Source organism: Diuraphis noxia, unplaced genomic scaffold, assembly GCF_037042655.1.
Source record: "Diuraphis noxia isolate RWA-SAM2 unplaced genomic scaffold, SU_Dnox_SAM2 contig0003, whole genome shotgun sequence".
NCBI lineage: Eukaryota > Metazoa > Arthropoda > Insecta > Hemiptera > Aphididae > Diuraphis > Diuraphis noxia.
This window is the reverse complement of record NW_028301713.1, coordinates 24,363,944-24,379,607: the sequence shown is the minus strand read 5'-3', so window position 1 is coordinate 24,379,607 and position 15,664 is coordinate 24,363,944. Positions and strand designations below refer to the sequence as shown.

The following is a 15,664-nucleotide window of genomic DNA, read 5'->3' as shown; positions in this document are numbered from 1 at the left end:
TTTTAATAACTACATATATTTGTTTTATGCTGCAAGAAATGACTGTGAAATGAATATAGAAGAAAATATGTTTCATTGTTTCATGAAAAATCAAAAAAATTATAGTTATTGTGTTTTATTAAATAAATTAAAATTAAAAAATTTTCATAATTAATGATTAAATCATTGAATTAATAACTAATAAGACAAAGATCAAATAAAGATCAAAATAATTATTATTATTTCTACAAGGTATTTTAGCGTAACTCTACAAATTATAAGATTTTAAATTTATGACATAAATCATCAATTTATAAATAAATGTACCATTTTAACAATGTTACAAAATGATGGTCACTGCTACATGGACAATATTTTTGATTAACAATTACTAATATAATTTTAACGGTAAATTTTACAAAACGATATAGGCAAGATGATTTAATTACCATGATCAAATTAACAATCCATTATAAATTTGTTTTACAAAAATCTTATCAGCTGAATAGCAATAACATAATTTTCAAACTAATATAATGTTTTTATTAATACGATCAGTTAAGTGAGTTAAGTTGACTAATGAATACATGAAACAATAAACCAATTATTGATAAACTAATCTATTAATTTATAAATTATTCAAATACATTTTTAAACCAAAACATATTAGTCAAAAACTTATTTATTGTAGTATTCTTGTTTATATTTGATAAAAGTACTAATAACCTTTAAAGTAATAATATTTGACGAATATACATGATTAACTTAACTAAATATTATTAATCGCGTTATTATTATAAAAAGTTTCATGAATACATAAGAACTAAAAGTGATCAGAGTATTAAATACTTTAGGCTTATAATTTTAAAACTTCTAAAAAAAAAACTTATAACTATACAGGGTGATTTTTTTATCGAAGAACACTCATTATTTAAAAAAGTATTGACTTTTTCAAAATATTTTTTTACATAGTTTCAACTTATGTTTATTCAAAAATTTATATTTTTAAATGTTTTTTATCCTTATAATTTTTTAAGTTTTTAATTTTTTTGAATGACGACATAGAGTTTTAATTTCATATTCCAAAGCAGAATATTTTTCTAAGTATTTTGTTTCATAAAAATCGAATTTAGGACGAGTAGTTTATGAGTTATAAGTATTTAAAGTTTAGATTGGCCGAGTGGAGTGGTACGGGGTTACCCCGCAAAATGTTTGTCCACTACTCCGCTTGTCTAAACTTTAAATACTTATAACTCATAAACTACTCGTCCTAAATTCGATTTTTATGAATCAAAATACTTATAAATATTCTGCTTTGGAATATAAAATTAAAACTCTATGTTATCATTCAAAAAAGTAAAAAACTTAAAAAATATAAGGATAAAAAATATTTAAAAATATAATTTTTTAATAAAAACGTTTGTTTTTTAACAACTTGAAACAATGTAAAAAAATATTTTGAAAAAATTCAATACTTTTTTAAATAATGAGTGTTCTTCGATAAAAAAATCACCCTGTATAGTTAATTTATGATAAATGTATGTATTTATTATAGTATAAATTCAAAAAGCATAGTTAACTTAACAATGTTAAGTTTACATAATACAATTATTTATCAGCTTACTTTTTAAACTTTATAAAATGTTTTACATCAAATCATAACTTAATATAAATATGATAAAACTTCTAGTTGATTATTATATGATTAGTTTTAATAGGCTTTTAACTATAGACTTAAGTAAAATGTAATATTGAATAAAAATGAATGATAATATTTTATAGAATTATTATTTTTATAATATTATCCACGATAAATTACACACTATTATTAAGTTATTTTTTGGGATTATCGTCACGCGCAATATCAGAATATGAACAGTTTTGACAAGCCTGAGAACCCATAAGTTCAGCTTTATCCTTTTCTCCAACGCTTTCTTGACTGCTTCGACGATTTTTAATCTTTTCTTGCAGATCCATTGAATTATTGATTTGACAGGCTGAAAATATGAAAGTTACTATTACAAATTAAAAATAAATTCACAGTTTTATCCAAGAATTATACTTTCTATGATCTCAGAACAGATCTATCTGAATTTAATGTAATCAGAACGACCACAACTACCCCTTAGGGTGGTCAAGATTCCAACCCCCCCCCCCCCCTGAAAATTGATTTATTAGTTATTCAGTCAGTCATTTTCAAAAATTTAAATAACTGATAAATTTGATAGCGAATTATGAATTATTCCAATGTTAATAGGTATTAGCAAATCAAACCTAATTGTCTTAATGTCTTCTAAGGAGATTAATTAATCATGTATAAAAATTCCCTACTACCTAATATCTTGTTTTATGTTCTTTATGGTTTCAATCTTCATAATTTTATTCATTAGTTCTTAATTTGTTTTTGTGATAGCTGTAACATCTATAATACATGTTATTCGCTAAAGAAATTTCACCATTTATACTCAGTATTCATATTTCTAACATAAGTTATAGTATACATATTTGTAGAGGATATATGTTAAAAAAACAATTTAAGTTATTTGTTACTTGCGATTTAAAATGTCATCATTTTTTAAATATTTGTACAATATAATATTGGGATTAGTTACTCTTATAATAATCATCATATAAGTGTTCTATTAAATAAGATAATGAAAATGAAATAATTTACAATATATAAACCATATGAATCATTAATATAGTATCAAAATCACATAATAGATATCAATTTTAGAATAAAATCAATAAGATCTAGATTAATCAAGAATAAATGGTGTTATTGATTTGTAAATTGTATGAAATACAAAGCTTAACTTACAGTTGAATAATATAGATTTATTCTGGTGTCATATTTTTATTTTTACGTGAGTATAAGCATTAAAAAACATTTTTGTTTGGTCTATCTGTCAAAATACACTAATAAAATGTCCAAGCATGATAAATTATTACAACCAATGCTAATAATTATAGATGCAATCACAACAAATTTATAAAAAAAAACTAACTCTATTATTGGTTTTTGAAAACATATCAATTTTAATATTTTAATGAACAAATTGTCTTACTAAATATTATAAGTTTATTTATTCAATTTACAGTACCAGAAATCATAATTTTATTGGATGGATAAATTTACTATAAGCAAATCAGCCACAAGCACATTTTTATATAAGATAGTTTATAACTTTTTTTACTAAGATATTATTAAAATTTGTTAATGATGATGTATATAAAAGAACCCAAATATTATTATTATGTATTATTACTAAATATATAAACAATTTTGCAAATTACCTGTGTCTTATCATTTGTATATATGAAGTATAAATTTAATGCATGGCATGCAATTTAAAAGTATCAAAATTAAATAATAAAATAAAATAAATTAGATTAATTTAATTACATTGTTGGAAAGGTTCATCTTTGATTTCAAATTCTCTAGACGCCTCCAACATTTCTGCACCTGTTGTTTTAGAGTCCTTACGCATGTTTCTTCTAGAATTCTATACATAAAAAATATTAAAATGAAAATAAAATTGCACTGGTAGCTTAGTTTTTTATACATATACTACTACCAAATTATTCCGAAGCCTGTAGTTTGTTTGTAAGAAATTTGAACTATCATGTGGAATTCGCAGTCCATGGGCAGGTCTTATGGGAGGTAAAGGCTTAAAGTTTACTTCGCGTTTTGCGGCCGTAGTTAATACCTTAAAATTAAAACATTGGACTATAAACTCTAAAATCTTAGGTTCATTTGTAATTAAAATAACAAATGTAACTAATAATATAACATTATTATTAATAATAACTCGGATGTTGTGGCATTTGCAATTTTTTTCTATTGTTTGGATTTGTTGCTTTTATAATATAAAAATTTTAAGTGCAAATTTTTGCAGTTTTTGACCTTTTTTCAATTTTATTGCAATTTTGTTGATTGTCGTCATTTTCAATACAATTTTATGTATTTTTTTATGTTTTCACTTTTTTTTGTTGATAATACAGTGCAATATAATTTTTAAGGTAAGGTAAGGTTTAAAAAAAAAAAACAAATAAAAAATAGTTTAAATAAATAGTTTTAAATTTTTACAAAATTATTTGTAGATTTTTGAAAAAATAAGAAGACCGCACAATTTACCAGATTTTTAATGACAACTGATAAGAATTTGAATTTGAATATTTTTTATTATCTACTCGTTTAAAACCTATCTAATAAAACTTTATAATATAACTTAATAAAATGACTTAATCCATTTCATAAAATAATTTGTTAATACATTTTTTTTAAATTATTTTGTACAAAATATTTTTTTATTGCAATTTTTAGTGTAAATTTTAAGTGCAATTTTAGGTTTTTTTCACAGCAATAATGCAATCAATTTTATAACATTTTTAGTGCAACAACATCCGAGCCCTAATAATAACTATCAATAATGTTGATTAAACACATTTTAATTTGTAAATAATGGTCCATTCTTTTATCATAATTCAACTTGATACATAATGAAATTTAATAAATTATACTGGAAATATGTAGTACAATTAATTTTAGTTGAAATGACCTTACATCGTGTGCAGGAGGTCGATGAAGTTCTTTGCTGTCCGAAAATTTCTTTGCCATTTTCACATCATCGGCATCTATCTGCTTCTTGTTGGCGAAGTTTGAAAACGACTTAGCATCTTCCAACAGTTGTGTTGTGTTTCCTAACAAATAAAAAATACAAATTATTCATATTGGTGAAACACTACAAATTAGTTTCATTGTAGTAATAATTACTGTAGTTAAACTCCAAAAGATGATTTAAAACTTGTTGATCATATTCATCAATTCCCAAATCTTTCATTATAGACACAATGATTTGTGCGTCTTCGGGTCCATTATGCTTTCCTGGTTTTTCTTGAGAAGACGCCATTTTATAAAGTCAAATTCTTATGAATTATTATAAGTAATATTATAACAACAGAAATTTGTATCAAAGATAAACAACTAATAAGTAATTATACTTTTTAAATAATTAGGTACTTACTACCTACAACACTTACAGAGAATATAATAGTCATTAAGGACATAAACAATACGAGTGAGACTGAGGCTTTGCTAATCACACCAATCAGTAATCATAGAAGTCTGGACTCGGTAAGATGGCTAAAATCAATAATCACATGAAAATGGGCGGTTACATGGCTCCATTGGCTATAAACTCTAAGGATGATAACACCGCTGCGGCGCTGCGGCGCTGCTAACTACACTAATTCTGTGACTGCGGGAAATTTAACTGTTGACTTTTTGAGTCTTTATAAAATTAGTATGATAAAAGAATAATCGAAAATTGTTTTCTACTCTTTAATGCCTATAAAATATAATATAATATATAAAATAATAAAATATATTTAACTCAATAATTTATGATAATCTTGAAGCATTCATGTTAATGTCTATAGAAAAATAAATGTTGATGGAACAATATAATGATATAATAATAATAACTTACTACGTACTAATAGTAATCTTTCGAGTTAATGTTATGTAGGTAATTATTTGTTAAACGTATGTCAGGGGTCTCTAAACTACGGCCCGCGAACATGTTTTAACCGACCGCTTCATGAAAAAATAGTACTACGATTTTTTGAGATAAGAATTAATGTAATCGAAATATTTTTAAATTAAAAGAATCGATCATTGCATTTACTTACGGATTGTAAGTTGGTTTGAAAATTAGCTTTTTTGGTGGATATCACGAAACACGTGAATGGTTTCAATGTCAAAATATATAAGGTAGAAATATTCTTATTTTTGATATTTACACTTTTGTAAAAGAGTTTAGGCAAAATCTCGAGACAGTAGAACCTCATTAAACCGGACTAATCCGGAAATGTATCTTGCTGCGATTATTAGGGAGATGGTAAACTGCGGCAAAATTAACCTTTTTCTAAAAGTCGATATATAAACTACGGCAAAAAAAAAATTAAGATTATACAATCTGCGGCAAAACCGATAAGATACATTATACAAACTGTGGCAATTTATTTTATATACCTTCTATGTATATACCTATGTATATACCTACCATATACGTATATCGTTTAATTTGTCTTGCGTACAAATTGGTAAGGTAAATCCAAATGTATTTTTAAGATATATCGAAACATATCGGTAATATCGGTTCCTTTACATTTGTTAATACTAGTGGTTTAGAAAATTACAAAATTTGGGTCTATATAATCTTTACATTGAAGAAGACACAGATGAAGGAAAATTTTTAAATTATATTTTTGGTCTCCCGTTCCTTGACACTGACGAAGTCGAAGATTCGTTTGTTTTTGATTTAATTGCAGATATGCCATCTAATAATAAAACAGTACAATTTTGCGACTATTTGACAGAAACTTATATGCAAGACTTATTCCCTCCTTCTTTGTGGGCATCAAAAGAAGAAGTTATAACAAATAATGTATGTGAATCTTTCCATTCAAAATTTAATGCGTATTTGTATCATCATTATCTATTACTATATAAATTTATAGATGCTTTACAGGATATTCAAGTTGACACATATATAAAAATTAGAAGTGTAAAAGAAGGGGTAATACAAAAAAGAAATAAAGCGACAACGCAAAAATACAAATTTATTAACGAACCGCGAAAAATGAAAGAAGATGGACGAATTTCAAGATATAAATTTTTAAAAAAAATGTATGTTGTAAGAACAAACGACAAAATGTTAATTAGGTATCTATTGTATTATTATTTTATTTTTTTAATTAAGTATTTTTTTTTGATTATAAGAGCCCTATACGATCTTTTAAATATTTTTTAATAATATTAATAATATTTTTCAATATTTTTTTTTTTTTTTTTGATTATAATACGATCATTAAGATCTCTTAAAATAATTTTTAATAATAATAATATTTTTCAATTTTGAAAATTGGTTTTTCTTTATTTTTACGCCTAATACTCTAATAGTCTAGATAAATAGATGTCATAACACATATTTTTACACGATATTTATATAATTTAGTATATATAGAAGGTATATAAAATTAATTGCCGCAGTTTGTATAATGTATCTAATCGGTTTTGCCGCAGTTTACATACCGACTTTTAGAAAAAGGTTAATTTTGCCGCAGTTTACATACAGCCGATTATTACTATATTTTCAGTGACGTGGCGTGGGTATTAAAAATATGTAAGCAGTGAAATTTTTTTTTTCAAAAGTGATTAGAATATAGGTACTATATCTAAATACCTAATTATAAATTATGTATAAAAAAATGTTATCCTTTTAAAATTTTTAATGAATCCATGTTATAAATTCGAGTCTTCGAGAAAATAAAGAAATCGAAGTATAAATACTTCAAAAGTCTATTAGGCGAATGACAGTGACAATGTACGTAAAAACGACTACAGTCTACAACGCGTCCGGCTACGACGCTACGTACTGGTCGGCGGTCGCTCCTTGTTTCTCGCGTAAGCATAATCAAATGTGCCTACAAACGCTAGTTAAATACGTGACCCCCACTATGGCATTATAGACTATTCGAAAACAACAGTTGCGAGGCAATTTCAGAATGTGATACACTGTATATCGTATTATGAATTATGATAATACAGAATGGATTAAAAATAGACCTACAATCGATGATTTTCTTAAAATAGTTGGTAATCAGTATACTGCGTACGACACAAATAAACAATAACAAAAACCACTACCAGCTATAACTTAAATATTTTATAAATAAAATTAAAATTTTAAAAATCATTTATTATGTATCTATTGGTCGAGATTGATCAAATTTATTTTTTCTTTCATTTAAAGTGTAAGCAGTGCTTACAGTGCTTACATGCACGCTACGCCCCTATACTATAAAATACCAATTACATAATATTGTCATTCACGTTATTACCTATTTAATTGTAAATTACATGATCCATAGTATTTTTAAGTCTATAATGTATACACTTTTTTTTTGTTACCTATTTTGTTTGATTCAAACAACATAATAGGTATGTGTTATAATACCTTAATAAAACTGCAGGAATTATGAGGCATTATAATTTATTAAAATATCAATAGTACAAGCCAATTAACCATACGTTGCTATTACATAATTTTCAGAATTTAATTTACACATTAATATTAATTAATAGTCACAGAGTTTGTTTTTGTCGACAGGTAATTTAATTCCGATTTTTAATAACTGGAATAATCATAATTAAGAATTGGAACCAGTAACATAGAATGAAACAAAACTATATCATAGGATAGTTTTATTGTCGAATTAATAATATAATGTGGTTGTGTGGGTATTTATTTTTCACCGTAATAATTACAATGTACCTATTTTTATCTAAAAATCACAATCATTGTTTTTAAGTTTATATGATAAAATAATGGCACAATATAGCTATAGACGATTTGGTGAAATATAAAAATTAAAATTAAAATTATAATAGCTGTTATATAAAAAAAAAAATTAACAATAGTTTTAAAAATCGGATAGTATATGCTATAGCCTTTAAAAAAATTGGGATATCTCTTTCCCCGCTTGAATAGGTATTCATCACTGATATTTTTTAACTTATCTTGTCACTCTTCATAAATCTTTGATTTTTTTTTTGTTATGTCCCCAATGCATATTTTAAATAACATTTTTTATTTGTCATTCGCTACCTCCAGTCGGATTTTCGTTATCAATACCCATATAGAAGGACGGAAATGGCCCACTAGAACTTTGATAATCTATGATTCCATCCCTCAGTTTAATTATTAGTTCGATCACCATCGAATGTGATATTATGGACATTTCATACGTGACGTGGATATAAGGGTGGACAATTCCGCAAACGTATGCAATTATCTTGTGTCGAATTAATTCTTCTAAATGTACCGGTCATATATAACTATATAAGTATCGTCGAAATATTCTAATATAGCTGAACCATTTTCTGGCATTATAGTTTTTAAGTATAACATTCCTTCAGCTACATCAGTACATCACATAGGTACCTAACGGTATTCACGTCGAAATGTAACTGACACAAAATGTATGAATGTTTCAATTTATATCGATAATCCTATTATTATTATCCAAAGTAATACATTTTAAGCCTTTAATAATATAATAATAGTATTTTACGTATATTTTTGTGTATATATATACATATATATTATCTACGACACTTTTTGGTATGGGTTCGATTAAACGCTCAGCCTATAATTGTTGTTACTTTTAGTATAAATAGTATAATAATAATAATAATAATAATATAATACTATATAGTATATACTGTATTACTTAATAATTATTATAACGTATAACTTTGTCGTTTTTTTCAGTGACGTTTTTTCCGTGTCGTTTTTTACCGATTACCGTAACAAAGCTATTGTAGTGGCTTAATTGTACCTAATCGTTTATTTATACCCAACTCTTTGAAAACTATTAATAAATACAAGTATGTAAATTAAATTCTGAAAATAATGTAATAACGATGTATGATTAAATTGTTTGTACTATTGATATTAATATAGCATAATATACTCAGAGGCGGATTTCCCATTAGGCACTGTAGGCAGTAACCTAGGGCGGCAAAATTTGGGAAGGAGAGTGAATTTTGTAGTGTTTTATTAAAGAACATCAAACGTATAAAAACAAATTAGAAAATTAATTACTTTATACTTACGATAAATAATTTATATACCCATAACTTACTTAAAAATTAAAATATCGTAAAAAACCAACGAGAGAACACAGATAATGTTGTTATCTAAATGTTTGATAATAGATGGATTCACTCTATCAAAACTGACAATACCCTATTGAAACTAGCAAACGATAATTTGCAAGGTCGTACGTGTGTAAGGTAGGATAAAACACATGCGGGTTAGACGTCCTCTTAAGAGATAACCATTAAAGGTTTCACTGTAATACTATAATAAACGCGTTGGTATAATTTGCCTAGAGCCCGCGTCGACAGGTTAAATGTACGTATAGTCAACTGTGGGTCATCAAGAAACAATGGTTATTAAGGGGATTCGATACCGTGATTTTCTGTCTTTGTCTAACACATGCGCGTTATAGGATTTTAGCCGTATTTTTTGCTAAACATACCGATGGAAATAGTGAAGCAACAAGAATTATAAAAACAGATTTCAATTTGTTGTCAAGACTACTTGAGACAGACTTTTCAACATTTTCGATATTATCTTCCAAATTCTAATTAATGTTATGCTTATGTTATATTAAAAATTTTAATTAAAAAATTGTCATTTTTAAATTTTTGTTGAAGTTAAAATCAAAAAATCAAAAATGCGGGAAAGTCGATTTCAAGTAGATATGATGACAAATTCAAATCTGTTTTTATAATTCTTATCACTTCGCTATAGCCATCGGTACGTTTGGCAAAAAATACGGCTAAAATCCTATAACGCACATGTGCTAGACAATGACAGAAAATCACGGTATCGAATCCCCTTAATATTATTCTTATCGGGGATCGACGTCTTCATAATTATTACGGTGAAAAACAAATACCCACACTACCACATTATATTATTAATCCGACAATAAAACTATCCTATGATATAGTTTTGTTTCATTCTATGTTACTGGTTCCAATATTCTTAAGTATGATTATTCCAGTTATTAAAAATCGGAATTAAATTACCTGTCGACAAAAACAAACTCTGAGACTATTAATTAATATAAATGTGTAAATTAAATTCTGAAAATGATGTAATAACAACGTATGGTTAATTGGCGTGTACTTTTGATATTTTAATAAACTGTAATACACTAAAGTTCCTGCAGTATTTTTATGGTATTATAACACATATTATGTTGCTTGAATTGATGAAAGTCTGGATCAAACAAAATAGGTAATAACATGATTGACAATATTATGTTATTAGTATTTTATAGTAATAATCGCAGCAAGATGATATATTTCCAGATTAAGCACACATTTAATAAAAATGAAAATATCAAAAATGAGTACATCTCTACCTTGTAATTTGACATTGTAATTATTCACGTGTTTTGTGATATCCACCAAAAAAGCTAAGTTTCAAATACATTTACAATCTATAAGTAAATGCAAAGATCAATTCTTTTAATTTAAAAATATTTCGATTACATTTCTTATCTCAAAAAATCGCAATACTATTTTTCACGGCTGAGTTCACTTATGAAAAGGGCCGGTAAAATTTGTTCGCAGGCCGTAGTTTGGAGACGCCCGACATGTCTGTTAAGCAAATAATTACAATAACACTAACTTAAATGATTTCTATTAGTACCCAGTTATTATTATATTATTATTTAGTTCCATCAAAATGTATTTTCTTATAGACATTAACATGAATGCTTCAAGATTATCATAAGTCATTGAGTTAAATATATTTTATTATTATATTATATATTATATTTTATTTGATAGATATTAAAGAGCAGAAAACAATTTTCAATTATTCTTTTACATACTAAGTTAGACTCAAAACATATTAAAGTCAACAGTTAAATTCAACACAAAATTATTGTAGTTTAAATTTACAGCTGACAGTGAACTTTTTGTATAGGCAATTCAGCCCACCGGTCAATATGGAATATCTCGGTTTCCCGCTCGACCACTCCGCACTGCCAAAGTGCATTTTCCTATCTTTGTATAATTATGTTTCTTTTTATAGGAATGTAACCGAAAATTGCCTCTCATAGGCCTACCGTGAATTTTAGTACCTATTGATGTCCCTAAAAATATAAGTATTAGTGGTAACTCGCTTTACATTATAACTGGTAAAATTAATAATTTTATTTTTTATTTATTTGTGTTAATCACTAGTGTATTGTCAATGGGTTTAGATGTAGCGATTTTTTTTTTTTTTTTAAGTAGATGAAAAATATATTTTACTTCTTGATGTATAATTTGTAAAATGTAGGTTTTTTCTACCAAACTTCGATTTTTTATAATTACTTATAATGGTTATGAATATAATAAAGTGAGAAAGGAGATGTCGCTCTGCTGTACAGTAGGTTACAATTGGGTCACTTTAATGGATATTTTAAAATTAGAATTCAATGATATAATATCATTATATTCGAAAAACTATTCAGATTGGATACCTAACTTAACCAAACCGGAGACGAAATAGGCTGATAAGCAAAAAAAAGGTAAATACAATTATACTATATTATCAACCTATGCGTATAACAGATAAAAATTAAAATGTAATTAATAAAAGGTATAACAATCTGAAGAAAAAAATTTAATTTAATCACATATTTTATTAGATGTTGAAAAGTGCAAAATATGTTTATTGAAGTTTAAAATCGTACTTTACATTTTTTTTAAATTTTCAATATTGGAACATTACGTATTAGACAAAATTAATACTAATTTTACAATAACCCTGCAGAGAATAATTCACTGAACCCGTAGCCCGTAGATTTATTTGTAAAACCGGAGTATCCGGGTGTAACCTGGAGAGATGGCAACCTTATAAATAGCTATATATTTTATTTGTTAATAGTTATTTGTATTCTAACAAAATGTACGGGTTAATTTTTATATTAAACTGCAATACATTAGAATACATTCATATGTTTGAAACTTATATTTAGGATAACTAAAACCACTCATATTGTACAGAGAACAGGAAAACAAGCTGTACAACCATTAATTTAAGTACTTTTTGTAAAATTAATAAATGTTACTTGTATGTTAGAATTTGTATTAAAATAATTACAAAATATTTACTATATAGATAGGTAATAAAATTATAACATACCATGAGGGTCTTGTTTTTCTAAATAGTGCCGTAGTTGAGAAATTGATGTGGGGCCATGTAACGTCCATTAGTTTTTGTCAATTATTGTCAGGGAATAAAAACGTTTTTATTAAGTTTCAAGTTCATTGAAACGCATATACTTATGTTTAAGTTATTATTTTGAAAGTTTTGATACTGCAGTACCACCATAGTCGCAATTTCAATAATAATTTTAATAAAAACTTAGGGTTAACTTAAATACATAATAATAATATGTAGGTAATTAAAATCACTACATATTATATTTATTTTTATTTTATTAGTCATAAGCCCGTCAACAACGGTTATAAATTTTTAAAATATAATATTTTAGTATACCAAACTTCGATTTTCTTTAACCACTTGTAGCTGTAATTGTCATACAAATACACGTCTACGTTGTAGGTCCCCTGTGCATATAGGAATATTTTGTATACCACAGGTAGTTGCACAAATTTGGCCAATTCAATTACTATTGTTTATTACAATACCTCCCGGCTATGATCATCTCTCCCTCGCTATCTCTTTCTCTTTCTTTCTCACCGTATATATCTATTGTTGTGTAAGGAATGCGACCGTACACCCTATTGTATAACAATAACAACGGCTCGTCACCACCACTGTCCCCGCCACCCTGGCACACACACACCACCTTCCAAACCCTTAGGTACTTAATAACTGATATAATCTCTTTTCGAGACTTCATGGTAATGTGATCTCACCAGGTGTTTTTTTTTTGACACTGCGTCGTTTCGTCCATTATACGATTCCGTACGATTTTACCTGATTTTTAACAACACGATTGCGTACGGAAGTTTTAGGCGTTGTTGCCAATTTTCATACCGATATATATACCACATAAGACCGGGGTTGAGATTTTAAAGCATTCGCATATTTCAAAACTACCTACACATATTGTAATGGACGAAACGATGCAGTGTCAGAAAAAAGACGGAACACCTGCAGGTAAGATCACATTACTATGAAGTCTCGAAAAGAGATGGTATCAGCTATTAAGTACCTTAGGGTTGGGCAGGTGGTGTGTGTGTGCCGGGGACGTACGTTGTTATTGTTATACATGAAGTTGTACGGTCGCATTCCTTACACAACAATAGATATATACGGCGAGAAAGAGAGAGAAAGAGATAGTGAGGGAGAGTATTGTAATAAACAATAGTAATTGAATTGGCCGAATTTGTGTGACTACCTGTGATATACAAAAGATTCCTATATATGCGCAGGGGACCTATAACGTAGACGTGTATTTGTATGACAATATCTGCTACAAGTGGTTAAAGAAAATCGAAATTTGGTATACTAAAATATTATATTTCAAAGATTGTACACATATATTTTATTTTGTATTTAATAAAAAAAAAATGTAAATAATTATAATATGTACTAAGCACTTTTACCAAAACCCATGGTTAAATATATTGGTAAGGTGTACTATGACTAAATAATATTAATTATTTCAATTAAGTAAATCAAAAAAATAACTTGAATAATTTTATCAACTAACGTATTTACGTATACTTGAAATATATTCATATCTTGAGAGGTTTTCAAAGTAAAATGCGCAGCCAAATTTTTAGAGCTAGTCCAACCCTGCCTACATAAGGAATTTTTCGGTTACATTAATTTCTAAATGAAATATTTATATAGTATATATGAAGGGAGAAAAATACATTGTGATGTTATGGTGGTATAGCCTTCAGCAGAATGTATGTGAAAGATTGCAAGCTCGTTCGGTGACAGTAAGATATAATAATGTAATAATATGAGTGTTGCGCATAGACGCAAATAGGGAGGCTTTTAGAGGGTATTAACACCCCCAATTTCAAAATGAGCACCTTAATTTTTGTGTTTATGTAACAAAAAATTCTTCCATCAAAAAAAAAAAAAAAAACTGTAATTAGTAAATGCATAGCTTAGTAACACCCTTAGTTTTTTATTTTTGAAATTGCGATTATGGTGTTGCGTATAGGTACACTGCAGCATCAAAACATTAAAAACAAATAACAATGTAGGATTATTAAAGGTGTACAAAGTGGCCAAAGTGGGTAAAGTGGTCATGTCTTATTATTCTGTGATTAATAAAATAATAAATAAACGGGGCTGGTACAGATTTCCCGATTTTGATAACAGCAGATATCATCAAAATCAAAATTCGGGAGATCAGTTTAGCCAACATTGGAAAAATAAAATTCCCGCATAAGATATTGCTTTTTTTTACCCGACCAACTTTGCCAACATAAAAATACTAAAATCCTTTTTATTCGCCTTTAAAATATCTAAAAACCTAACTACCGCTTATCAATTATAACTAATGGTTATCAATATACTAACTACAAATTACAAAATAAATGGTATAATAAGGCATATTAAATATTATAATTGCTTTAATTGTATAAGTATATAAAATTTGTTAGATTTGTTTGTATACATTGATTATTATCACATGCTACATCACTTTCTTTAGCAGATGGTACTTTAAGGGATTTAATATCTGAAAAATATCGAGTTCTAATGGTCCAAGTGCTGAAAAAATTGGAAATATCAAATGTATTCTCTCCTTTATATTTTTTACTGTTTCTACAATAAATATATTTATTTATTTATTATATTATACAGTTTGCTAGAAAACATACTTAATATACAGCACTAAACACATTACCTTTCTTTTGCTACAATGATAATAAAATAATTAATTGATATAGTGAATTTCTTTTGTGTTTAATAAACAGAATAATCAAAATAATACATTAATTTAAAAAACAAATCCAAATTCTTGCAATATTCCTACACTATACTGTACTTAACTATAATAGTATAATGACACATTGGCACTAAACTTTTTTTTCAAGGAATTCTGAGCTGAGCAG

General features: G+C 26.8%; 1 protein-coding gene across 1 annotated transcript; it reads right to left on the bottom strand.

The window, feature by feature from the left end:
- Positions 1-1,480: 1,480 nt before the first annotated feature.
- Positions 1,481-5,129, bottom strand: LOC107167913 (uncharacterized). The gene is made up of 5 exons (XM_089222451.1): positions 4,757-5,129; positions 4,547-4,683; positions 3,558-3,689; positions 3,386-3,485; positions 1,481-1,976 (listed from the first exon to the last, which is right to left on the bottom strand). The coding sequence occupies exons 1-5, from the start codon at positions 4,890-4,892 to the stop codon at positions 1,813-1,815; spliced, it is 669 nt and encodes a 222-aa protein (XP_089078577.1). The 5' UTR covers positions 4,893-5,129; the 3' UTR covers positions 1,481-1,812.
- Between the last annotated feature and the right edge of the window lie 10,535 nt (positions 5,130-15,664).